This window comes from Neoarius graeffei, chromosome 7, assembly GCF_027579695.1.
Source record: "Neoarius graeffei isolate fNeoGra1 chromosome 7, fNeoGra1.pri, whole genome shotgun sequence".
Taxonomy (NCBI): Eukaryota; Metazoa; Chordata; class Actinopteri; order Siluriformes; family Ariidae; genus Neoarius; species Neoarius graeffei.
Genome location: NC_083575.1, coordinates 99625800 through 99652033, shown reverse-complemented (window position 1 = coordinate 99652033; position 26234 = coordinate 99625800). Strand labels below are relative to the sequence as shown.

General features: G+C 38.5%; 1 protein-coding gene across 1 annotated transcript in view; it reads left to right on the top strand.

Annotated features, from left to right (window-relative positions):
- Positions 1–3143: 3143 nt before the first annotated feature.
- LOC132889813 (mucin-3B-like) overlaps positions 3144–26234 on the top strand; it is a 41299-nt gene continuing 18208 nt past the window's right edge. Inside the window, exons 1-67 of the mRNA XM_060926665.1 lie at positions 3144–3230; positions 3800–3852; positions 4434–4473; positions 5268–5615; positions 5710–5864; positions 5965–6083; positions 7369–7430; positions 7515–7594; positions 7714–7843; positions 8515–8687; positions 10416–10537; positions 10650–10711; positions 11244–11587; positions 11704–11825; positions 12088–12152; positions 12243–12343; positions 12454–12520; positions 12870–13048; positions 13167–13288; positions 13423–13484; positions 13605–13942; positions 14058–14179; positions 14493–14554; positions 14654–14724; positions 14850–14916; positions 15013–15167; positions 15294–15415; positions 15737–15798; positions 15902–15997; positions 16102–16313; positions 16429–16550; positions 16864–16925; positions 17025–17095; positions 17221–17287; positions 17384–17538; positions 17665–17786; positions 18108–18169; positions 18273–18368; positions 18473–18684; positions 18800–18921; positions 19235–19296; positions 19396–19466; positions 19592–19658; positions 19754–19908; positions 20035–20156; positions 20478–20539; positions 20643–20738; positions 20843–21054; positions 21170–21291; positions 21605–21666; positions 21766–21836; positions 21962–22028; positions 22124–22278; positions 22405–22526; positions 22848–22909; positions 23013–23108; positions 23213–23424; positions 23541–23662; positions 23976–24037; positions 24137–24207; positions 24333–24399; positions 24496–24650; positions 24777–24898; positions 25220–25281; positions 25385–25480; positions 25585–25796; positions 25912–26033. Of these exons, the coding sequence (XP_060782648.1) occupies positions 3202–3230; positions 3800–3852; positions 4434–4473; positions 5268–5615; positions 5710–5864; positions 5965–6083; positions 7369–7430; positions 7515–7594; positions 7714–7843; positions 8515–8687; positions 10416–10537; positions 10650–10711; positions 11244–11587; positions 11704–11825; positions 12088–12152; positions 12243–12343; positions 12454–12520; positions 12870–13048; positions 13167–13288; positions 13423–13484; positions 13605–13942; positions 14058–14179; positions 14493–14554; positions 14654–14724; positions 14850–14916; positions 15013–15167; positions 15294–15415; positions 15737–15798; positions 15902–15997; positions 16102–16313; positions 16429–16550; positions 16864–16925; positions 17025–17095; positions 17221–17287; positions 17384–17538; positions 17665–17786; positions 18108–18169; positions 18273–18368; positions 18473–18684; positions 18800–18921; positions 19235–19296; positions 19396–19466; positions 19592–19658; positions 19754–19908; positions 20035–20156; positions 20478–20539; positions 20643–20738; positions 20843–21054; positions 21170–21291; positions 21605–21666; positions 21766–21836; positions 21962–22028; positions 22124–22278; positions 22405–22526; positions 22848–22909; positions 23013–23108; positions 23213–23424; positions 23541–23662; positions 23976–24037; positions 24137–24207; positions 24333–24399; positions 24496–24650; positions 24777–24898; positions 25220–25281; positions 25385–25480; positions 25585–25796; positions 25912–26033 (7740 nt within the window). The 5' untranslated portion in view covers positions 3144–3201. The remainder of the gene's footprint in view (positions 3231–3799; positions 3853–4433; positions 4474–5267; positions 5616–5709; positions 5865–5964; positions 6084–7368; positions 7431–7514; positions 7595–7713; positions 7844–8514; positions 8688–10415; positions 10538–10649; positions 10712–11243; positions 11588–11703; positions 11826–12087; positions 12153–12242; positions 12344–12453; positions 12521–12869; positions 13049–13166; positions 13289–13422; positions 13485–13604; positions 13943–14057; positions 14180–14492; positions 14555–14653; positions 14725–14849; positions 14917–15012; positions 15168–15293; positions 15416–15736; positions 15799–15901; positions 15998–16101; positions 16314–16428; positions 16551–16863; positions 16926–17024; positions 17096–17220; positions 17288–17383; positions 17539–17664; positions 17787–18107; positions 18170–18272; positions 18369–18472; positions 18685–18799; positions 18922–19234; positions 19297–19395; positions 19467–19591; positions 19659–19753; positions 19909–20034; positions 20157–20477; positions 20540–20642; positions 20739–20842; positions 21055–21169; positions 21292–21604; positions 21667–21765; positions 21837–21961; positions 22029–22123; positions 22279–22404; positions 22527–22847; positions 22910–23012; positions 23109–23212; positions 23425–23540; positions 23663–23975; positions 24038–24136; positions 24208–24332; positions 24400–24495; positions 24651–24776; positions 24899–25219; positions 25282–25384; positions 25481–25584; positions 25797–25911; positions 26034–26234) is intronic.

Here is a 26234-nt window from a genome sequence, read left to right as displayed (position 1 = left end):
TCTCCAAGCACTAAAATTGCGATAAAATATTTTGAGAGTAGTAAGATAATTCTGAAAGTAGCATTCCATAGAACTAAATGCAAGTCTTCGGAGTATTATGTATAAAAAAAAAGTATAATTAATTTATTTGCTTGTATCTCATCTCATCATCTCATCTCATTATCTCTAGCCGCTTTATCCTGTTCTACAGGATCGCAGGCGAGCTGGATCCTATCCCAGCTGACTACGGGCGAAAGGCGGGGTTCACCCTGGACAAGTCGCCAGGTCATCACAGGGCTGACACATAGACACAGACAACCATTCACACTCACATTCACACCTACGCTCAATTTAGAGTCACCAGTTAACCTAACCTGCATGTCTTTGGACTGTGGGGGAAACCGGAGCACCCGGAGGAAACCCACGCGGACACGGGGAGAACATGCAAACTCCGCACAGAAAGGCCCTCGCCGGCCACGGGGCTCGAACCCAGACCTTCTTGCTGTGAGGTGACAGCGCTAACCACTACACCACCGTGCCGCCTTTGCTTGTATTTATTTGCAAAAAAACAAAACTCTTTGTTCCCTCTTTCACACCCAGTTTTGTTTGTTAACGTCCACACCAAAGTTCTATTTTTGTGACATCCTTTCTTTTTTTTAATTATTTGGTTCAGTTCACCACATTGTTTGCCCACATGAGTATTCTTTGATTGCTGATGTGTGCTTTGATGGGAAATTCTTATTGGTTCTCACGGAAAGCTGTTCTTCCTCTTCAGCTCATGCAAGTCTATATAAATCAAACTAAAAGTCATACATGTTCTCTGTGGAGAAGGTTTCTTTATTTTTCAGCATTAACACAAGGAAAATATACTGCCATATGCATTAACCTCTGTGATTTGCATGCATGGCTAAGTACATGTGAAACAGACTAAACAATGTTGAAAAGGTTTGATAGGTCTGTAGTTCAATGTAAGTGCAAAAGCACTCGTGGTGAAATAATACATTTGTTTTACTGAACAATACATACACTGGCACTCCCTGACAGTGCAATTAAGCTTCCAGTGAGTAACTTGTTTAGAATAGATGTTTTTTGTTCAGATGTGAATGGTTACCTACCTTATTCCTATTTTAGCAAAGTACCAGCAGGATTACCTATTTCATTTAAATAGTGGCATATGTTTCTGTTTAACTGAATATCTATTAAAAAGAATATTGACGCAAGATCTCTTGGGTGGTGGCACATGTTTTACATTTTTCCACAGTATTATGATAGTTTTACAAATAGCATGATAATGATCAGTGATTAATTCCAAGAGAGGGTTGGGTGTAATTATAATTATGGGAGTGTTACTGCATATTCATGGCAGGTGACTGGAACTATTTCTCTTGATGACTTCTTTCTGATCTGATTTTATTTTTTCTTTGCTTTATCCCGAGATTTATTTATTTATTTATTTATTTATTTTGTTTCATCATGTAGGCTCTACTACAACCCGAATATTTAAAATTCATTAAAATTCTGCATACCCTGTATGATTTCACAACCAGCTCTTTCTATTATTCATATACATACACAGGAAATTTGCCTGACTAAAAGTTACTCAAATTGAAAAACAATATTTTAGAGAGGGACCAAATGTTATCTGTTGAGTAAAATTTCTTCAATTTGAGTAAATTTTACTCAGGCAAATATCCTGTGTAGTATTAAAAAGAGGTAAAGCCCAGAGTAATGCCTAGAACACATAAAAATGCTCAGTATGATTCTTTGTAAATCACCACAAATGAAAATTATTTAAAATGGATGGATGGATGGATGGATGGATGGATGGATGGATGGATAATATATTTACAACTTGTACTTGAGATAAAAATGCTAATTAATAATTAATTTTGGTAACAGCTTTATATGCGAGAAAAATGTGAGGGATCTTACATGGCTTTATGTAGAAGATGCTGATAGTGCACACAGAACTTTTATATTAATTATGGTTATAAAACAAACTGTGAGAATAAAACAGGAAAACTTGGTTGCGAAAAAGGAGCAGCAAATTTAATTGAACTTTGAACTGTATATACCTTTGTCATAAAAATAAAATGTGTTAACGTTATTCATGAATGACGTTCGTCATTTTATTGTATGAATACACTCACAGCAAAACAACTTACTTTTGGGTGTAACAAAGGATTCTCCTCCCAAAGCGTCAACAGCTTCTTTCAAGCATACTGTAATTAGATGTATTAAGTTTGTGTTTTTTCAATATACACACCTTATAGCACCGGTTTGTTTCAGTGGCAACATACCCAGTTTTCTCTTTTACAAAAATAACTAAAATCAATGTGTTGAGAACAATAAAGGAAGTAATAAACAGGATGAAAAGTAATATTAGTGATGTAAAAATCTTACAGTTCACTGGCAGTGGAATGCACACCATGCCAAACCTTGATATAATCGATAACATAATTTTAAGGTCAATTTATCATTTTATCCCATTATCTTAACACCATCACCATATTCAGTGTGACTGAAATCTGAACTCTTATATGGGAAAAAAGTTATAGCCATATCTTTGATTCAGGACATGTACTGGCTACATTTTCTTCTTATCACCCTTTCTGTGAACTGTCAATTTGCAAAACTCCACTGCTCCACCCTGAATATACTTGAGGAGTGCAATAAGCTTGACAGATGGACAAAAGAAAATAAATAGTTGCCCTAATCTCGAGCTCTTTCTATTTAATTCTATAACTGCCAAGTTTCTAGGTATGTCTGCCATGTTTATCAACACAACCAATATCATACAAACTGGACTAAATAGGAATAGTGTTTATATTAAAGTATTTAGATATTATGGATGATTTAGAGCTTGGCTCTGATTTCTAAATCTTTCAAAAATAAGTCATCATCTCATTGCAGTATGCACAACACAAATCTTTGTCTAACTTCCTGGCCATGGTATTCTCTTTATACATCACTGCATACTTCACATTGTCTTTGTCATGATTTTCAGTATTTGGATTTACACCTGTTATTGTTCAGGTGAGCAAAGACATCTAATTTGTTTGTGCGACGCAAGTGCAGGAGGGCCCGCCCCTTATTGACATAACACCACTCCTTATAACGTCAATTTTCACTTTTGATAAATAACCTTTCAAGTCTGAGTGTGACATCTTTAAGACAAATCACTGAGTGTGTTACAGTGGACAAATTATCGATTGAAACTGGATGGTTATGACTTTGAAGAATAAATTAAGGTAAAACAATTGCTATCTTTTAGATTTTTTTTCACTGTTAATCCTGATGCTTTAATTAATTAGTATGTGGTAATTTTTCTTTATGAAGCAGATAAAAATCACAGCTTATTCACTGTAGATTGGCAGGTATCATCTATTGCACAACAGCTATTGGTATCTGAGTTTGAGACAGTTTAGGAAATTAAGTTAGACTAATTTAGAAGCAAATTAAGATTCATAAGGAATTTATGTATTTTCTGATGGAATTGTGTTTTAATGAGAAAATGAGAAGAGACGAGTTTAGACTAATGACTCCTCGTTTGTTTAAATCATTAATTTTTAATTAAAACCAATCTGTTCTAGTACATTGTAGATGACAGAATTGATCATCTATAGCAGATATATTAGTTACACATTCTAATTCCATTATCCAGTATAGCATAATGACAAGAAATTTCAATCTGTTTTAGAAAATATACAACAGGCTTTGGTTAACCATCAGTAATGGCTGATTTAAAAACTGATCAAAATATTAGACGAGCATAGTCAATAAACTAAAATTGAGATTTCATATCACTGTATATCAACAGGTTTGACTTCTGTAAAAATCATGGCACCAGAAAAACTACACTCCTCACCATGTGTAAGTAAAATTTATATTTTGTTCACTTTAATGTCATTGGAATATTTCTGCAACTACACTAGAATTTACTGTTCATTTAACATTAGTCACAAATATATACTGTCCTTTCCTTTTAATAATTTGAGTTGAGTCAATATTTAAGCTTAGTGGTTAATTTCCTAATTATTTCTGCTGGATATATTAGTTTTGTGTGAAATTGAGTGTGAAAATCAAGCTTTCTCTCAGTGCCCAACAAAATACCAGACAAAGCTGTTAATCTATGCTTTGTTTATGAAAGTAAGCTTATGGTATTCATTAAGGGATCTTTTCCTGGAGTAGAACATTAAAATAAATAAATAATTGTATGATGTAAAGTTTGGAAACTACAATATATAAGTTGTCAGATACATTGTTTGCAATATGATTGTAATGATTACACACTATATGATTATTACTAGATCATACCATAATTTCTATGTATGACCTTAATTTGGACACAATTGACCTGTTTTATGTTTGTTTAAAACCTAAAGTCAATAAACAGACATATAACCTGATCATTAAAAGATATTTTACATTAAAATATTCTTTGTTTGTGACAGTGTGTGTGTGGTGGGTGTTTACCTGGACTTGTGCCCAAGCGTAAGTACAATATTTTTTCTCCATTGAAGGCGCCTGGTTGATTGTAATGCTCATTGTGGACCAAAAAAAAAATTGGGGGAGAATTAATAATGCGGGAAGTGAGCTAGCAAATGTCAGTGGTTAAAGCACAGTATGTCAATCCACTATCTCAATGTTTCCTTTAACAATCCTTTATATCAGGGCTTTTCAAAGTGTGGGGCGCGCCTCCCCTAGGGGGCACCAGAGTTCTTCGGGGGGCGTGCAACGTGAGGAAAAATAAACCAGAATAAGTTACTATTGCGGACATTTAGCGAACTTCAGCTAGCCTTTGCCAGAGACAAAATGGATCGATTTTTAGTACCTAAAGCTACAGGGAGTGAGGAGACAGAGTCTGGGCCAAGCAAAAAAAGAAGGAAGTATGACCACGATTATTTAAAGTTTGGATTTTCATGGACTGGATCTGAAGATGCTCCACTGCCACAGTGTGTTGTCTGCCAAGAGGTGCTAGCTAACGATGCTATGAGATGTTTAAAATGTGTAAAACAAGATGTTTTTTTTTAAAAAGCACAGATGTTTAAAATGTGTAAAAAAAAAAAAAAAAAGATGTTTTAAAAAAGCTCATATGTTTTAAATGTGTAAAAGAAACAAATAAAAATGTGTACAACAACCATTTTTTAAAAATACGAATGGAACATTAAGTATAGCAACAACAAAAATTGTGTGTGGGGGCGCTGTTGTTTATTTGCTCTCTGAGGGGGGGCGGACTCTCCCACACTTTGAAAACCCCTGCTTTATATAATATTGATCGATTGCAGGACAAGAGAACGGCTGAATCCTGAGACACCTACAAGGGGACCAATGAAGATGAATCATGATTTCACACAAAACAAAACTGTACTGAAAGAAAGCAATAAAGTAACTTCACAACAATCTGCAGATACAGACATAACAACTGTCAAAAGAGGTGGACATACTTCTCCTACTAATACTGATAGAAAAACAACTGAACAATCATTCAGTACTGCAGAAGGTACAACAACCAAATCTAGAGGAAGACTTTCCAGCAAAGTCACGATCAAACAGCCATCACATGGAACAAGCAAAATGACAACAGTGGCTCCAAGAACTATTAAGAGTTCACCAATGAAGACGACTCCCTCAAAGTATGTTCAACATCTGTTGTTTATTTAATAGATAGTTGAAGTAGATGATTATTAATCATCATTGGAAAATAATCAATATCATTTGTCTCTCCAGACCTGTTCCACCTACGGCTACTGTAAAGCTGGTGTTCAACTGCTCATATCCTGTTCCCAGTGAGAGTTTGGTCTTGAATGCTATCGCAACTCTGCTACACTCTCGAGCTGCCAACATCCCCAATACTGTGAAAATACGGGGCTTCTCCTATCAAGGTATATTCTCCCTTCTAATGATACCATGCATCTCTGTCCCTTCCTCATGAAACCTAAAGAAGAAAAAAGGAAGAAAATGATATTCATTTTTTTTCCACAGAAATTTCAGACAACTCCTATGAAGTTGACTTCATAATCAGTGTCAATATCATCATGCCAGAAAAATACGACCTCAGGAAAAAAGTCTACAAGCAAATCCAAAAATCCATCAATGACGTAGTAAGCAAACATAACCACTTGTGTAAAAAAATGATTCTACCTTATTTAATGAACATGAGATATTTTTATTTTATAAAAGGTGAAAAATATACTAATCAATGACTTGTGAAATCAATCAGGCAAATGAATTTTTAAATTCACAATACCAGAAGAATGTTTGTTTTTGGTTAAACAAAGAAAAGTAATGTATTTCCCTAAAAGATTACTTGCTTTAAACCAGTGATGTGTATTTGAAGATCAAAAGTAATAATTTCACAATATGTAGATCACTTTAATCAGGCAGGTGTTTCACAACCACTGGACAGGATGTTGGCATATATGGCATTTACTCTGCCAAAAAAGGAGCTGGTAATGAGGCCTTAATGATAGACAGCTATTTTTTCAGTAGTTTTGCCTTAATAAAAGTAGAGTAGAGGAAAGACTTGCAAAAAAAAGAGTCTCTGAGTAGCTGTGGATCCCTTAAATTTACACAGTATATAAAGAGAAGTGAAAGTGCTGATGAGCAGGGAAAAAAACAATGTGTCCTCAGTCATGTGGAAATGGTTTGTTGTGATAAAGTTCAATACTGTAAAGTCAGTCAGGCAGGTTTGTGGCAAATGATCTCTTGAATCTCAAAATCAAACGTTTTCTTGAAGGAATTTTGCTCCTCCATTTGTTTCATTGACGTCTATACACTAAATAAAAGTTTACATTTTCATTTACCTCCATTATCTATACCACTTATCCATCAGGGTCATGGGGAAGCTGGTACCAATTCCAGCTGATTTTGGGTGAGAGGTGGGGTTCACCTTGGGCAGGTCGCCAATTTATCGCAGAGTTACACAGAGATAAACAACCACTCACACTCACATTCACACCTATGAGGGTTTTATTGTAGCCAGATGACCAAATCCACATCTTTGTACTGTGGGAGGAAACCAACACAGGCATGAGGAGAACATACAAACTCCACACAGAAAGGCCCCAGTCAGTCATGATGTTCGAACCCAGAACCTTCTTGCTGTGACAGTGATAACCACTGCACCACCCAATTTTTATTTACTAAAAATTCAATGTAAATAATGAATAAAATTTTTTTAATGTCAAGCACACAAGGGATAATTCAACATGTATGCCTGTTGTTATTCCAAGTTCACATTTCCATATTTGTTAAGAAAAATTATATAAATTAGCAATATGTTTAAATAAGAAACATCTTTGAAATGGGGTTTACTGATTGTGGTCATGACAATGAAAGACTGAATGTACAGAGAACAGTTACAACAGATTTTTTTGTCATCTCCAGCTAAACATGCTATTAAATGAACCTGGAGCAGAACTATTTGAACCCCATAGCACCTTCTTCATGTAAGTTCAAAGAGGCATTGATTTATTGACTCATATTCAACAGTAAATTGTATGATTATCATGTTAACATTTTGCTGTTTACAGGAATTTGGAAATTGATATGGAGTACAGATTTGGATGTGGAAATAGCAAACAACCAATCAGCTTCATAAATAAACTCAGTGGTATGTTAAACCACAGATTATTACTTTATGAATGGAGAATGTGTGGTTGAAATTAAATAATTGTTCCAGTAATTGGCCCTATTATTAAAAAAAGTCTTCTTTTGATTAAATTTGAACAGCTTCTGTGACGACTGCAAGAACTCTGGAGGGGACCACCAAACCACTAATTACTGCATCAAGAAACACGCATTTAGGTGGAGGAGGCAAAACAACAACAGTTACTCCAGCAGTTTCAATAAATAAAAACAAGTATGCTCAACCTGTGACATTTATACACTATATGGCCAAAAGTATGTGCACATCTGATCATTAAACCCATATGTGCGTATTGAACATCCATTCCATATTTATTCCCCCTCATAATGAGCTCCACTCTTCTGGGAAGGATTTCCACTAGATTTTGGGGTGTGGCTGTGTTCATTCAGCTACAAAAGCGTTAGTCAGATCAGGCACTGATGTTGGTGAGGAGGTTTGGGATGCAGTCAGTGTTCCAGTCCATCCCAAAGGTGTTCAGTGGGGTTGAGTTCAGTCAGAGCTCTGTGCAGAGCACTCAAGTTCTTCACTCCAACCTTCACACACTATGTCTTCATGGAGCTCACTTTGTGTTCAGGTGCCTTGTCATGCTGGAGCAGGTTTGGATTCTGAGTTCCAGTGAAGGGAAAATGTAATGCTACAGAATAAAGAGACATTCTATAGAATTGTGTTCTTCAGACTTTGTGGTAACAGTTTGGAATCACATATGGGTGTGATGGTCAGGTGTGCACATACCTGTGTAGTGTACTTAATGATTATTGTTGAATGCAGTGTGAATTGTTGTTGTAAAACAATGTAATACTAGATTATTTTATTAGGACTTAGCTGAACATGAGTATTTCTTTCTGTATTTTGGTAATTGCTTCTCGTGTTCTCTCCTGTTTCAGAGTCCGGGCCATTGTGATGCACGTTAAAATTGAGTTTAGGAACTTGACCACTGTACCAAGTGAGGATGAGGTTCTCAGAGCTGTTAATGCTACATGGAACACAAACACCAGAACTGTGCGAGATGTAGGAATAGAAAAACTGCCTGTCAACATACAGAACATCATCTATGAGAGTAAGTTTCTTTACTAATCTGTCATCAAAACCTAGTTTTCCTTGCTTTGGCAGCATAGTAGCACTGTGATAGCATCACCACCTCACAGTTCCAGGGTTCCCGGTTCCATCCTGAGCTCAGGTTACTGTCTGTGTTATGTTTCACATATTTTCCTTATATTAGTATGGATTACCTCTGGGTTCTCCGGTTTCCTCACATCTCCCAAAGCCATGCAAGTAGGTGTACTGGCTAAGATGAAGTGTTCCTAGGTGTGAACGAGAGTGTCAATGTCTGTGTGTTGACCTGTAATGTAGTGGCATCCCATTCCAGGTGTATTCCTCTTTCATTTACATTTATTCATTTAGCAGATGCTTTTATCCAAAGCGACTTACAAAAAGAGAATTAACAATCAAGCTACATAGAAGAAGTCTTAAAAGAAATATCACTAAAGGGAGCTTTAGAGTGTGAGTGCAAAAGTGGAATCAAGTGCAAGATGAGTGCAGTGGAGCGGAGGGGGGGTGTAAAGTCTAAGTGCAGGACAGGAGGTGTTCTCTGAAGAGCTGGGTCTTCAAGAATTTCTTGAAGACAGACAGGGACGCCCCTGCTCTGGTAGCGCTCGGTAGGTCATTCCACCAGCGTGGGATGACACATGAAAAGAGTCTGGATTGTCTTGTGCGCGGTGCTGGAACTGCCAAACAGCATTCTTTTGATATCTGGAGTTGAGAAAGAGTAACCTGAGCCTTTATTAGAGAAATCAAGTAAGTAGGTGCAGACCCAGTAAGCACTTTGTAGGCTAGCATTAGTGATTTGAATTTGATGCATGCAGCCAGGGCTAACCAATGTAGTTCAATTAGCAGAGGGGTCACATGTGCCCTTTTGGGCTGATTGAAGACCAGGCGTGCCGCTGCATTCTGGACCATCTGAAGTGGCTTCACAACACAGGCTGGGAGGCCTGTTAGAAGGGCATTGCAGTAGTCAAGGTGGGAGATGACCATTGTTTGTACCAGCAGTTGGGTGGCCTGTTGGGTTAAATATGGTCTAATCTTCCTTATATTAAATAATGCAAAGCGGCAAGACCGGGCTACAGAGGCAACATGATCTTTAAAGGTCAGCTGATCATCAATCATGACACCTAAGTTCCTTGCTACTTTAGTAGGAGCAAGAGCTAAGGAGTCAGTCTTGATACAGATGTTATGATGTATGGTTGGCTTGGCAGGGAAGACCAGTAGTTCAGTTTTTGAGAGGTTTAACTGGAGGTGATGGTCTTTCATCCATGCAGATATATCAGAGAGACAATCTGAGATTTGCGCTGAGACCATATGGTCGTCAGGTGGGAATGAAAGATAGAGCTGGGTATCATCAGCATAGCAGTGATATGAGAAGCCATGTGAGTGGATGATTTGGCCCAATGAGGTGGTATACATGGCAAACAGGAGGGGCCCCAGCACTGATCCTTGGGGCACCCCTGTAACAAAGGGTGTATGAAATGTACATGAAAGGGTGTACATTCCAGGTGTATTCCTCTTTCATACCTGGCATTCCTGGGATAGACCACCACCCTGACCAGCACTAAACTCTTACTGAATATCATATAAATAAATGAATTTTCATGTTCTATTATGGCCTGTCTTTGATATATTTTACCAAGTTAATGTTTGTTGAAAAATACTTAAATATTAGAACTAATGAGGTTATGGTGTTTGTTCACACTATTTTATAACCCCACCTTTAATTATCATTCCTTTTCAGAAACAGGCAGCAACTCATACAGTATTGACTTTGTATTCAAGATCAGCAATGTGACCATTCATGTAAACAATGATCAGATAAATGAAACATACAGCACAATACAAAACAAAATGAACAGCCTGGTGAGTAAAAGATACTTTTCATTTTTACTTACAAACTTAAAAAATTCACACTTTTAATTAAAAAAAATGACAATATTAAGTTATTTCTGTAACACTTGACTCTTGTATTCAGCTGAGTAAAATCATACATCACTCAAATCCCGTACAATTTACCTACCCACCAGCAAACTTCAGGTAAGTGAGAACTCAGCCTGCTCTGTTACATTTTCAGGACAAATAAAAATAGACAGATGATTATTGCCCCATGAGGATAGTTGAGGGTTATACCTGGAGGACGCTCTGGACTCTTACAGTAATGCTTTTATGGCTGAGGACTACAGTTGACTTGCTAACTTTAGGACTGCAGTTATCATGAACAGTTTTGCACTCAAGTTTCCATCAATGAAGAGTTTATAACATCAACGAAACTGTCCTCATGTTAAAACTATTAATATTATAGTCAGGCTGTCTGTTGTTGCCCAAATGAGGATGGGTTCCCTTTTGAGTCTGGTTCCTCTCGAGGTTTCTTCCTCGTGTCGTCTGGGGGAGTTTTTCCTTGCCACCGTCGCCACAGGCTTGCTCATTGGGGATAGATTAGGGATAAAATTAGCTCATGTTTTAAGTTGTTAAAATTCTGTAAAGCCGCTTTGCGACAATGTTTATTGTTAAAAGCGCTATAGAAATAAACTTGACTTGACTTGACTTATTCTGGGGTTTTTTTTCTCAGTTTCAGTTATAACACTACCACAATTGAAGCAGTTCAAAAGTATGTGTTGAACTGGAATGATACCAAAGCACCAAGTGAACTTCTCACTCAGCTACTCAGAGCCAGTCATCAAGCACCAACTACAACTGCTCCTGCTACTGCTCCTGCTACTGCTCCTGCTAATGTTAAGCGTGAGAGTGTCACCCCTACAACTGCATCAGCTGTGGTTCTCACCAGAGTGGTGATCAGCAACTCATCTCTCATTCCCTGTGAGAGTTTGGTCAACAGTACTATCAAAACTCTGTTGAAATCTCAAACTGCAAAATTTCCTGACACTGTAATAGTGATGAACTACACATATGAACGTAAGGTTTATTTTAATTGTATAATATAACTCTTACTGTCCAAATTACTGTATTGTCCTTCTGAACTTGATAGCTTGACCAGACAGGCCAAACAAGAAATTTATTTTCTTCCCCAGAAATTTCAGACACTTCCTATGCTGTTAACATCACATTTAAGATGAGTAGTATCAAAATACAGGGGAAGTCTACCTGCATTAACAGCTCTGAAGAAAAGGTCAAAACATCTATCAACAGAGCAGTGAGTACACAACCAACAGCATGCTCAACATATTCATTTTATTACTGTTGGCATTGATTTATGTACCACAGACACAACAATAATTTGGTAATCAATCAATCAATCAATCAATCAATCAATCAATCAATCAAATATTTTTTAAATGTCCATATATGAATACATTTTTGATGACTTTGGAATACCTGGTGTTGCAGAACTTTATTATTATTATTATTATTATTATTATTATTATTATTATTAAAAACATTTGTTTTTTCTTCAGCTGAGCACTCTTCTAAATAAGCCTAATGCAGAACCATTCAAAAAGCCAATACTCAGCCTGGAAGGGTAAGTTCAAGGAAGATGTATTTTCCACTCTAAGACTTATTGTATTTGTATTAGTATCATGACGAAATTGCTTTCTACTGCTCTTAACAGCTGCCCAGGAAAACTAATGACTGGTTACATGGAATACAGTTTCCAGGATGGAACTAATATAACACTAGACAACTTCCTCGATGAGCTTCAGAAACAGAGTAGTAGGTTTCATCACACCATCCTTCCTTGTGACTGGTCTCTTGCAATGCCTGGGAATCAGTCCATGATCTATTTTATTTCATTGTTTGTCATGGTAAATATTTTCTTCTAGATTCATCTTCAACAGCTTGTCCAAAAAGCAGTACAGTGGCGCCCTCTACAGCATCTCCGTCGACAGTGTATGTGTCAAAACTCCAGTCTATATTTATTTTAGGTGTATATATTGATCATGAAAAAAAAACCCTAATACTTTGTGGTTAATGCCAGAGAGGAAGCACTGAGTTAACATTTTCACTGACAATTAACATAATGTTTTATTTCTCTAAATCTGATTGAACTTATATGAAATTATAGAACTGACAGTTAAGAAATAAAATTGTCACATTAACTCAATGGCAAGTAAATATGTTATTTTATTCTACAAATATATTCATGTTACTGAAACAGGAGGATTTCTCTATTCTATTGAACAGCTTCTCATTCTCCAGGTATTTTAGTAATAACTTCTTATATTCTCTCTTCATTCAGAATTGGAAATGCTTACATTTACATTAAAATTATATTTGAGAACCTGACTGATGTACCTACTGAGGCTGAGGCTCTAAGTGCTGCTAATGTTTACCTGAATTCAAATATCAGAAGAGTGAGCAGTCAAGAAACACAAACTCTTAATGAACCTGTCAGCATAAAGAACATGACCTATCAGAGTAAGTCTCCTTTGTGATTAATTTTCCATGATCTCCAAGCAAAAACATATTCAATACAAAACAAATAAAACTAACTCAAGAGGTTAAGCAGTAATCCGATATTAATCTCTCCTTGCAGAAAGAGGAAACAACTCCTATAGTATAGACTTTGCATTCAAAATCAGCGATGTGGCAATGTCTGTGAATCTGGACGAGAGAAACACAACACACGATGCAATACAGGACAAAATAAACAGCCTGGTGAGAGAAGGATATCGTTCAGGGTCATACAATAACTTTACATTTCACTTTTAAATTGAGATTTGTTTTCTACAAAATAGAAATAAATATTGCAATTGCAACTGAAAGTTATGAAACAAATATTTTCACTCCAGATGAACATAATCTTGAGTGAGCCAACTGCAGCATCAATCAACTTCTCACAAGCAAACTACAGGTAAGTAATGATTCAAACTCTCGTTCTGTTTAGATGCATTTAAATTCTGAGAAAAAAAGAAACAAGAAACAATGTGAGACTGTATGAGTTGAAGTGAATTTGATTCTTTACCCATTTCAGCGGAAATGCTACAGTAATAGAGGCATCTCAAATATACATCTATAAGGAGGGTGACATCAAATCACCAAGTAGATTTCTCCATCAACTCTTATTACATAATAAACAGACAGAAACTGCCACAAACACAACTGGATCATCTGTGGTTCAGACCAGGCTGGTGTTCAACTTGTCCTCTCCTGCTTCCAATGAGAGTGCTGTCCCCTCAATCATCACAAGGCTGAATGATGCAAGGCTCAACCACGGGGAGGGTCCCGTACTAGTTCTTCTCGAAACTCTGCTGAACTCTACGCTCACAAACATCACTGAGCCTGTGAGAGTGCTCAACTACACCTATGAGGGTATGTTCTCCTTTCTTATCGCACAATACATTTAAACCGAGACCATTCATTGTCCCTTTCAAATGGAATCTGTACCATCATCAGTCTTAATGAATCACCTCTGATTTCTCCACAGAAATTTCAAACACCTCCCTCACAGTTAACATAACATTCATGGTCAGTAACATCAGCATACCGAAGGACCCTGACCTCAGGAACGACACCTACACCCATGTGGAGAGCATCATCAATCAAGCTGTGAGTTAACATCACCATGTGCAAAGCAGACAGCGTTCCTCGGATCACAATTAATTTTGATCTTCATTCCATTTCTGACCTTAAACTAAATGATCGTAGCCTCAGCTGTGGTGTGGGAAATAACTCATAACATCAATTAGGATAATAATTGTTGTAATTGAATGGGTTCACAGATACAAGTTGAAACGTTTTCAGTTTTGACCACAGTTTAAATACTGTCTGAAGAGTCAGTTGCTCATTGTAGGAAGCCTGATGCTGTGGAATTCCACTTGTCAAGACAGTGAACATTAAACATCTTCATTTTTCTTCACAGGTAAACACACTTCTCAATACTTCTGGTCCCGATCGACTTCAACCCACATCCTCCAACTTCACGTATGTTCCTGCAGAAGATTGCAGTTCTGAAATGACTCTGTGGAATTCTAATTGTGAAGTCAATGGTATCATGACAATCTCACTTTCTCTTCATTATAGGAGTTCAGGGGATGAAGTTCAGGGTTCCATGGAATACAATGTACCAAACTTCACCAGTCAGCCAGGGGATGGTAGGTTACACGACAACTTGATAATCTTGCTCAACAAAAGCATGAAGAAATTCCTCTTGCTCATGTTTCTGAACCTGTTTATGTTCCGTTACATTCCCCTCTCACTAAACATTCTTCTGTTGCAGATACATCTCCAAAGGTTAATCCTACTAACACTCCGAACCCTACTTCTCCAGGATCTCCATCCACAACGTACGATTTATTTGTTTAATAGATAGAGAAGAAGATTTACATTTCAATTAAGATCTGTGATGCATTTATAAATGATGAATTTTTGTGTTTCTGCAGCAATGGTTCAGCTGTGGTCTACGTCAGGATGGTGTTCCACAACTCCACGTCTGTTCCCACCGAGAGTTTGGTCCTCAGTGCTATCGCAGATCTGCTGAACTCTCGAGTCACAAACCTCAATAACTCTGTCACGGTTCTGAACTACACCTATGAGAGTACGTTTTCCTTTCTAAGTGTAGACGACAGCTGCAAATATCCACATGATTGTCTCACGATTCTAAGACCTCCAACATTATTAGGAGTGATAAATGACATTTCTATCATATTATACGGATCCACAGATATTTCAGACACCTCCTACGCGGTCAACTTCACATTCCGCATCAGGAACATCAGCAATCCAGCGAACCCTGACGACAGGAACTACACCTACGAACAAGCGCAGCGCATGACCAATGATTCTGTGAGTGTACATCACCATGGAAGTAGAACATTTTTCTCCTCTCAGAAAGTTGGTTAAAAAAAAAATACGTTGACCCATTGTGCCACATTTACAAAGTCCATCAAAAACTCAACAATGCGTAGACCTGTTCATTAAATAGTTTTAAGAAGGTCAGTGGCTGTGTAACATGCAATAATTCAATGTGTTACGAGATGGAATTACGGCTTTTGAATTTCGTACGGAACAAAGGTCTTCAGATCTCTTTTTAACTTCTTGACGTCCAAGTCTTTTCATGTGCAGCAAAAGCTACTAACAATAAATGAAATTTGTTTCTATTTTCAGCTGAACACACTTCTCAATGAGCCCAATGCAGAACCCATTGAACCAAACTCCTCCAACTTCACGTAAGTTCAAGGAGGGAATTATTTCCTTCTGATGTTACACCATGTCATTCTAACCATATGGTATTTTTATGAAGATGATGTTACTTTCTTGTATTTCTCACAGGACTTCAGGAGATATGATTTATGGTTACATGGAGTACATCTTCAAAGAAGAAGATACCAAAGTACCAATCGCATACCTCAATAAACTCCTCATGATGTACGAGAAATTTCTCGCATTCATCCTTAATTTAATGGCTTTTAACACATTTGCCATGAATTCTCATTGGAAAACCCTCACAATATTGCTTTCTACCCGTGTAGCAATGGATCATCTGTGGTTCAGACCAGGCTGGTGTTCAACTTGTCCTCTCCTGCTTCCAATGAGAGTGCTGTCCCCTCAATCATCACAAGGCTGAATGATGCAAGGCTCAACCACGGGGAGGGTCCCGTACTAGTTCTTCTCGAAACTCTGCTGAACTCTACGCTCACAAACATCACTGAGCCTGTGAGAGTGCTCAACTACACCTATGAGGGTATGTTCTCCTTTCTTATCGCATAATACATTTAAACCGAGACCATTCATTGTCCCTTTCAAATGGAATCTGTACCATCATCAGTCTTAATGAATCACCTCTGATTTCTCCACAGAAATTTCAAACACCTCCCTCACAGTTAACATAACATTCATGGTCAGTAACATCAGCATACCGAAGGACCCTGACCTCAGGAACGACACCTACACCCATGTGGAGAGCATCATCAATCAAGCTGTGAGTTAACATCACCATGTGCAAAGCAGACAGCGTTCCTCGGATCACAATTAATTTTGATCTTCATTCCATTTCTGACCTTAAACTAAATGATCGTAGCCTCAGCTGTGGTGTGGGAAATAACTCATAACATCAATTAGGATAATAATTGTTGTAATTGAATGGGTTCACAGATACAAGTTGAAACGTTTTCAGTTTTGACCACAGTTTAAATACTGTCTGAAGAGTCAGTTGCTCGTTGTAGGAAGCCTGATGCTGTGGAATTCCACTTGTCAAGACAGTGAACATTAAACATCTTCATTTTTCTTCACAGGTAAACACACTTCTCAATACTTCTGGTCCCGATCGACTTCAACCCACATCCTCCAACTTCACGTATGTTCCTGCAGAAGATTGCAGTTCTGAAATGACTCTGTGGAATTCTAATTGTGAAGTCAATGGTATCATGACAATCTCACTTTCTCTTCATTATAGGAGTTCAGGGGATGAAGTTCAGGGTTCCATGGAATACAGTGTACCAAACTTCACCAGTCAGCCAGGGGATGGTAGGTTACACGACAACTTGATAATCTTGCTCAACAAAAGCATGAAGAAATTCCTCTTGCTCATGTTTCTGAACCTGTTTATGTTCCGTTACATTCCCCTCTCACTAAACATTCTTCTGTTGCAGATACATCTCCAAAGGTTAATCCTACTAACACTCCGAACCCTACTTCTCCAGGATCTCCATCCACAACGTACGATTTATTTGTTTAATTGATAGAGAAGAAGATTTACATTTCAATTAAGATCTGTGATGCATTTATAAATGATGAATTTTTGTGTTTCTGCAGCAATGGTTCAGCTGTGGTCTACGTCAGGATGGTGTTCCACAACTCCACGTCTGTTCCCACCGAGAGTTTGGTCCTCAGTGCTATCGCAGATCTGCTGAACTCTCGAGTCACAAACCTCAATAACTCTGTCACGGTTCTGAACTACACCTATGAGAGTACGTTTTCCTTTCTAAGTGTAGACGACAGCTGCAAATATCCACATGATTGTCTCACGATTCTAAGACCTCCAACATTATTAGGAGTGATAAATGACATTTCTATCATATTATACGGATCCACAGATATTTCAGACACCTCCTACGCGGTCAACTTAACATTCCGCATCAGGAACATCAGCAATCCAGCGAACCCTGACGACAGGAACTACACCTACGAACAAGCGCAGCGCATGACCAATGATTCTGTGAGTGTACATCACCATGGAAGTAGAACATTTTTCTCCTCTCAGAAAGTTGGTTAAAAAAAAAATACGTTGACCCATTGTGCCACATTTACAAAGTCCATCAAAAACTCAACAATGCGTAGACCTGTTCATTAAATAGTTTTAAGAAGGTCAGTGGCTGTGTAACATGCAATAATTCAATGTGTTACGAGATGGAATTACGGCTTTTGAATTTCGGACGGAACAAAGGTCTTCAGATCTCTTTTTAACTTCTTGACGTCCAAGTCTTTTCATGTGCAGCAAAAGCTACTAACAATAAATGAAATTTGTTTCTATTTTCAGCTGAACACACTTCTCAATGAGCCCAATGCAGAACCCATTGAACCAAACTCCTCCAACTTCACGTAAGTTCAAGGAGGGAATTATTTCCTTCTGATGTTACACCATGTCATTCTAACCATATGGTATTTTTATGAAGATGATGTTACTTTCTTGTATTTCTCACAGGACTTCAGGAGATATGATTTATGGTTACATGGAATACATCTTCAAAGAAGAAGATACCAAAGTACCAATCGCATACCTCAATAAACTCCTCATGATGTACGAGAAATTTCTCGCATTCATCCTTAATTTAATGGCTTTTAACACATTTGCCATGAATTCTCATTGGAAAACCCTCACAATATTGCTTTCTACCCGTGTAGCAATGGATCATCTGTGGTTCAGACCAGGCTGGTGTTCAACTTGTCCTCTCCTGCTTCCAATGAGAGTGCTGTCCCCTCAATCATCACAAGGCTGAATGATGCAAGGCTCAACCACGGGGAGGGTCCCGTACTAGTTCTTCTCGAAACTCTGCTGAACTCTACGCTCACAAACATCACTGAGCCTGTGAGAGTGCTCAACTACACCTATGAGGGTATGTTCTCCTTTCTTATCGCACAATACATTTAAACCGAGACCATTCATTGTCCCTTTCAAATGGAATCTGTACCATCATTAGTCTTAATGAATCACCTCTGATTTCTCCACAGAAATTTCAAACACCTCCCTCACAGTTAACATAACATTCATGGTCAGTAACATCAGCATACCGAAGGACCCTGACCTCAGGAACGACACCTACACCCATGTGGAGAGCATCATCAATCAAGCTGTGAGTTAACATCACCATGTGCAAAGCAGACAGCGTTCCTCGGATCACAATTAATTTTGATCTTCATTCCATTTCTGACCTTAAACTAAATGATCGTGGCCTCAGCTGTGGTGTGGGAAATAACTCATAACATCAATTAGGATAATAATTGTTGTAATTGAATGGGTTCACAGATACAAGTTGAAACGTTTTCAGTTTTGACCACAGTTTAAATACTGTCTGAAGAGTCAGTTGCTCGTTGTAGGAAGCCTGATGCTGTGGAATTCCACTTGTCAAGACAGTGAACATTAAACATCTTCATTTTTCTTCACAGGTAAACACACTTCTCAATACTTCTGGTCCCGATCGACTTCAACCCACATCCTCCAACTTCACGTATGTTCCTGCAGCAGATTGCAGTTCTGAAATGACTCTGTGGAATTCTAATTGTGAAGTCAATGGTATCATGACAATCTCACTTTCTCTTCATTATAGGAGTTCAGGGGATGAAGTTCAGGGTTCCATGGAATACAGTGTACCAAACTTCACCAGTCAGCCAGGGGATGGTAGGTTACACGACAACTTGATAATCTTGCTCAACAAAAGCATGAAGAAATTCCTCTTGCTCATGTTTCTGAACCTGTTTATGTTCCGTTACTTTCCCCTCTCAGTAAACATTCTTCTGTTGCAGATACATCTCCAAAGGTTAATCCTACTAACACTCCGAACCCTACTTCTCCAGGATCTCCATCAACAACGTACGATTGATTTGTTTAATAGATAGACAAGAAGATTTACATTTCAATTAAGATCTCTGATGCATTTATAAATGATGAATTTTGTGTTTCTGCAGCAATGGTTCAGCTGTGTTCTACGTCAGGATGGTGTTCCACAACTCCACGTCTGTTCCCACTGAGAGTTTGGTCCTCAGTGCTATCGCAGATCTGCTGAACTCTCGAGTCACAAACCTCAATAACTCTGTCACGGTTCTGAACTACACCTATGAGAGTACGTTTTCCTTTCTAAGTGTAGACGACAGCTGCAAATATCCACATGATTGTTTCACGATTATAAGACCTCCAACATTATTAGGAGTGATAAATGACATTTCTATCATATTATACGGATCCACAGATATTTCAGACACCTCCTACGCGGTCAACTTCACATTCCGCATCAGGAACATCAGCAATCCAGCGAACCCTGACGACAGGAACTACACCTACGAACAAGCGCAGCGCATGACCAATTATTCTGTGAGTGTACATCACCATGGAAGTACAACATTTTTCTCCTCTCAGAAAGTTGGTTAAAAAAAACATACGTTGACCCATTGTGCCACATTTAAAAAGTCCATCAAAAACTCAACAATGCGTAGACCTGTTCATTAAATAGTTTTAAGAAGGTCAGTGGCTGTGTAACATGCAATAATTCAATGTGTTACGAGATGCAATTACTGCTTTTGAATTTCGTACGGAACAAAGGTCTTCAGATCTCTTTTTAACTTCGTGACGTCCAAGTCTTTTCATGTGCAGCAAAAGCTACTAACAATAAATGAAATTTGTTTCTATTTTCAGCTGAACACACTTCTCAATGAGCCCAATGCAGAACCCATTGAACCAAACTCCTCCAACTTCACGTAAGTTCAAGGAGGGAATTATTTCCTTCTGATGTTACACCATGTCATTCTAACCATATGGTATTTTTATGAAGATGATGTTACTTTCTTGTATTTCTCACAGGACTTCAGGAGATATGATTTATGGTTACATGGAGTACATCTTCAAAGAAGAAGATACCAAAGTACCAATCGCATACCTCAATAAACTCCTCATGATGTACGAGAAATTTCTCGCATTCATCCTTAATTTAATGGCTTTTAACACATTTGCCATGAATTCTCATTGGAAAACCCTCACAATATTGCTTTCTACCCGTGTAGCAATGGATCATCTGTGGTTCAGACCAGGCTGGTGTTCAACTTGTCCTCTCCTGCTTCCAATGAGAGTGCTGTCCCCTCAATCATCACAAGGCTGAATGATGCAAGGCTCAACCACGGGGAGGGTCCCGTACTAGTTCTTCTCGAAACTCTGCTGAACTCTACGCTCACAAACATCACTGAGCCTGTGAGAGTGCTCAACTACACCTATGAGGGTATGTTCTCCTTTCTTATCGCACAATACATTTAAACCGAGACCATTCATTGTCCCTTTCAAATGGAATCTGTACCATCATTAGTCTTAATGAATCACCTCTGATTTCTCCACAGAAATTTCAAACACCTCCCTCACAGTTAACATAACATTCATGGTCAGTAACATCAGCATACCGAAGGACCCTGACCTCAGGAACGACACCTACACCCATGTGGAGAGCATCATCAATCAAGCTGTGAGTTAACATCACCATGTGCAAAGCAGACAGCGTTCCTCGGATCACAATTAATTTTGATCTTCATTCCATTTCTGACCTTAAACTAAATGATCGTGGCCTCAGCTGTGGTGTGGGAAATAACTCACAACATCAATTAGGATAATAATTGTTGTAATTGAATGGGTTCACAGATACAAGTTGAAACGTTTTCAGTTTTGACCACAGTTTAAATACTGTCTGAAGAGTCAGTTGCTCGTTGTAGGACGCCTGATGCTGTGGAATTCCACTTGTCAAGACAGTGAACATTAAACATCTTCATTTTTCTTCACAGGTAAACACACTTCTCAATACTTCTGGTCCCGATCGACTTCAACCCACATCCTCCAACTTCACGTATGTTCCTGCAGCAGATTGCAGTTCTGAAATGACTCTGTGGAATTCTAATTGTGAAGTCAATGGTATCATGACAATCTCACTTTCTCTTCATTATAGGAGTTCAGGGGATGATGTTCAGGGTTCCATGGAATACAGTGTACCAAACTTCACCAGTCAGCCAGGGGATGGTAGGTTACACGACAACTTGATAATCTTGCTCAACAAAAGCATGAAGAAATTCCTCTTGCTCATGTTTCTGAACCTGTTTATGTTCCGTTACATTCCCCTCTCACTAAACATTCTTCTGTTGCAGATACATCTCCAAAGGTTAATCCTACTAACACTCCAAACCCTACTTCTCCAGGATCTCCATCAACAACGTACGATTGATTTGTTTAATAGATAGACAAGAAGATTTACATTTCAATTAAGATCTCTGATGCATTTATAAATGATGAATTTTGTGTTTCTGCAGCAATGGTTCAGCTGTGTTCTACGTCAGGATGGTGTTCCACAACTCCACGTCTGTTCCCACTGAGAGTTTGGTCCTCAGTGCTATCGCAGATCTGCTGAACTCTCGAGTCACAAACCTCAATAACTCTGTCACGGTTCTGAACTACACCTATGAGAGTACGTTTTCCTTTCTAAGTGTAGACGACAGCTGCAAATATCCACATGATTGTTTCACGATTATAAGACCTCGAACATTATTAGGAGTGATAAATGACATTTCTATCATATTATACGGATCCACAGATATTTCAGACACCTCCTACGCGGTCAACTTCACATTCCGCATCAGGAACATCAGCAATCCAGCGAACCCTGACGACAGGAACTACACCTACGAACAAGCGCAGCGCATGACCAATTATTCTGTGAGTGTACATCACCATGGAAGTACAACATTTTTCTCCTCTCAGAAAGTTGGTTAAAAAAAACATACGTTGACCCATTGTGCCACATTTACAAAGTCCATCAAAAACTCAACAATGCGTAGACCTGTTCATTAAATAGTTTTAAGAAGGTCAGTGGCTGTGTAACATGCAATAATTCAATGTGTTACGAGATGCAATTACTGCTTTTGAATTTCGTACGGAACAAAGGTCTTCAGATCTCTTTTTAACTTCGTGACGTCCAAGTCTTTTCATGTGCAGCAAAAGCTACTAACAATAAATTAAATTTGTTTCTATTTTCAGCTGAACACACTTCTCAATGAGCCCAATGCAGAACCCATTGAACCAAACTCCTCCAACTTCACGTAAGTTCAAGGAGGGAATTATTTCCTTCTGATGTTACACCATGTCATTCTAACCATATGGTATTTTTATGAAGATGATGTTACTTTCTTGTATTTCTCACAGGACTTCAGGAGATATGATTTATGGTTACATGGAGTACATCTTCAAAGAAGAAGATACCAAAGTACCAATCGCATACCTCAATAAACTCCTCATGATGTACGAGAAATTTCTCACATTCATCCTTAATTTAATGGCTTTTAACACATTTGCCATGAATTCTCATTGGAAAACCCTCACAATATTGCTTTCTACCCGTGTAGCAATGGATCATCTGTGGTTCAGACCAGGTTGGTGTTCAACTTGTCCTCTCCTGCTTCCAATGAGAGTGCTGTCCCCTCAATCATCACAAGGCTGAATGATGCAAGGCTCAACCAAGGGGAGGGTCCCGTACTAGTTCTTCTCGAAACTCTGCTGAACTCTACGCTCACAAACATCACTGAGCCTGTGAGAGTGCTCAACTACACCTTTGAGGGTATGTTCTCCTTTCTTATCGCACAATATATTTTAAACCGAGACCATTCATTGTCCCTTTCAAATGGAATCTGTACCATCATTAGTCTTAATGAATCACCTCTGATTTCTCCACAGAAATTTCAAACACCTCCCTCACAGTTAACATAACATTCATGGTCAGTAACATCAGCATACCGAAGGACCCTGACCTCAGGAACGACACCTACACCCATGTGGAGAGCATCATCAATCAAGCTGTGAGTTAACATCACCATGTGCAAAGCAGACAGCGTTCCTCGGATCACAATTAATTTTGATCTTCATTCCATTTCTGACCTTAAACTAAATGATCGTGGCCTCAGCTGTGGTGTGGGAAATAACTCATAACATCAATTAGGATAATAATTGTTGTAATTGAATGGGTTCACAGATACAAGTTGAAACGTTTTCAGTTTTGACCACAGTTTAAATACTGTCTGAAGAGTCAGTTGCTCGTTGTAGGAAGCCTGATGCTGTGGAATTCCACTTGTCAAGAGAGTGAACATTAAACATCTTCATTTTTCTTCACAGGTAAACACACTTCTCAATACTTCTGGTCCCGATCGACTTCAACCCACATCCTCCAACTTCACGTATGTTCCTGCAGCAGATTGCAGTTCTGAAATGACTCTGTGGAATTCTAATTGTGAAGTCAATGGTATCATGACAATCTCACTTTCTCTTCATTATAGGAGTTCAGGGGATGAAGTTCAGGGTTCCATGGAATACAGTGTACCAAACTTCACCAGTCAGCCAGGGGATGGTAGGTTACACGACAACTTGATAATCTTGCTCAACAAAAGCATGAAGAAATTCCTCTTGCTCATGTTTCTGAACCTGTTTATGTTCCGTTACATTCCCCTCTCAGTAAACATTCTTCTGTTGCAGATACATCTCCAAAGGTTAATCCTACTAACACTCCGAACCCTACTTCTCCAGGATCTCCATCAACAACGTACGATTGATTTGTTTAATAGATAGACAAGAAGATTTACATTTCAATTAAGATCTGTGATGCATTTATAAATGATGAATTTTTGTGTTTCTGCAGCAATGGTTCAGCTGTGGTCTACGTCAGGATGGTGTTCCACAACTCCACGTCTGTTCCCACTGAGAGTTTGGTCCTCAGTGCTATCGCAGATCTGCTGAACTCTCGAGTCACAAACCTCAATAACTCTGTCACGGTTCTGAACTACACCTATGAGAGTACGTTTTCCTTTCTAAGTGTAGACGACAGCTGCAAATATCCACATGATTGTCTCACGATTCTAAGACCTCCAACATTTTTAGGAGTGATAAATGACATTTCTATCATATTATACGGATCCACAGATATTTCAGACACCTCCTACGCGGTCAACTTCACATTCCGCATCAGGAACATCAGCAATCCAGCGAACCCTGACGACAGGAACTACACCTACGAACAAGCGCAGCGCATGACCAATGATTCTGTGAGTGTACATCACCATGGAAGTAGAACATTTTTCTCCTCTCAGAAAGTTGGTTAAAAAAAACATACGTTGACCCATTGTGCCACATTTACAAAGTCCATCAAAAACTCAACAATGCGTAGACCTGTTCATTAAATAGTTTTAAGAAGGTCAGTGGCTGTGTAACATGCAATAATTCAATGTGTTACGAGATGGAATTACGGCTTTTGAATTTCGTACGGAACAAAGGTCTTCAGATCTCTTTTTAACTTCGTGACGTCCAAGTCTTTTCATGTGCAGCAAAAGCTACTAACAATAAATGAAATTTGTTTCTATTTTCAGCTGAACACACTTCTCAATGAGCCCAATGCAGAACCCATTGAACCAAACTCCTCCAACTTCACGTAAGTTCAAGGAGGGAATTATTTCCTTCTGATGTTACACCATGTCATTCTAACCATATGGTATTTTTATGAAGATGATGTTACTTTCTTGTATTTCTCACAGGACTTCAGGAGATATGATTTATGGTTACATGGAGTACATCTTCAAAGAAGAAGATACCAAAGTACCAATCGCATACCTCAATAAACTCCTCATGATGTACGAAAAATTTCTCGCATTCATCCTTAATTTAATGGCTTTTAACACATTTGCCATGAATTCTCATTGGAAAACCCTCACAATATTGCTTTCTACCCGTGTAGCAATGGATCATCTGTGGTTCAGACCAGGCTGGTGTTCAACTTGTCCTCTCCTGCTTCCAATGAGAGTGCTGTCCCCTCAATCATCACAAGGCTGAATGATGCAAGGCTCAACCAAGGGGAGGGTCCCGTACTAGTTCTTCTCGAAACTCTGCTGAACTCTACGCTCACAAACATCACTGAGCCTGTGAGAGTGCTCAACTACACCTTTGAGGGTATGTTCTCCTTTCTTATCGCACAATACATTTAAACCGAGACCATTCATTGTCCCTTTCAAATGGAATCTGTACCATCATTAGTCTTAATGAATCACCTCTGATTTCTCCACAGAAATTTCAAACACCTCCCTCACAGTTAACATAACATTCATGGTCAGTAACATCAGCATACCGAAGGACCCTGACCTCAGGAACGACACCTACACCCATGTGGAGAGCATCATCAATCAAGCTGTGAGTTAACATCACCATCTGCAAAGCAGACAGCGTTCCTCGGATCACAATTAATTTTGATCTTCATTCCATTTCTGACCTTAAACTAAATGATCGTAGCCTCAGCTGTGGTGTGGGAAATAACTCATAACATCAATTAGGATAATAATTGTTGTAATTGAATGGGTTCACAGATACAAGTTGAAACGTTTTCAGTTTTGA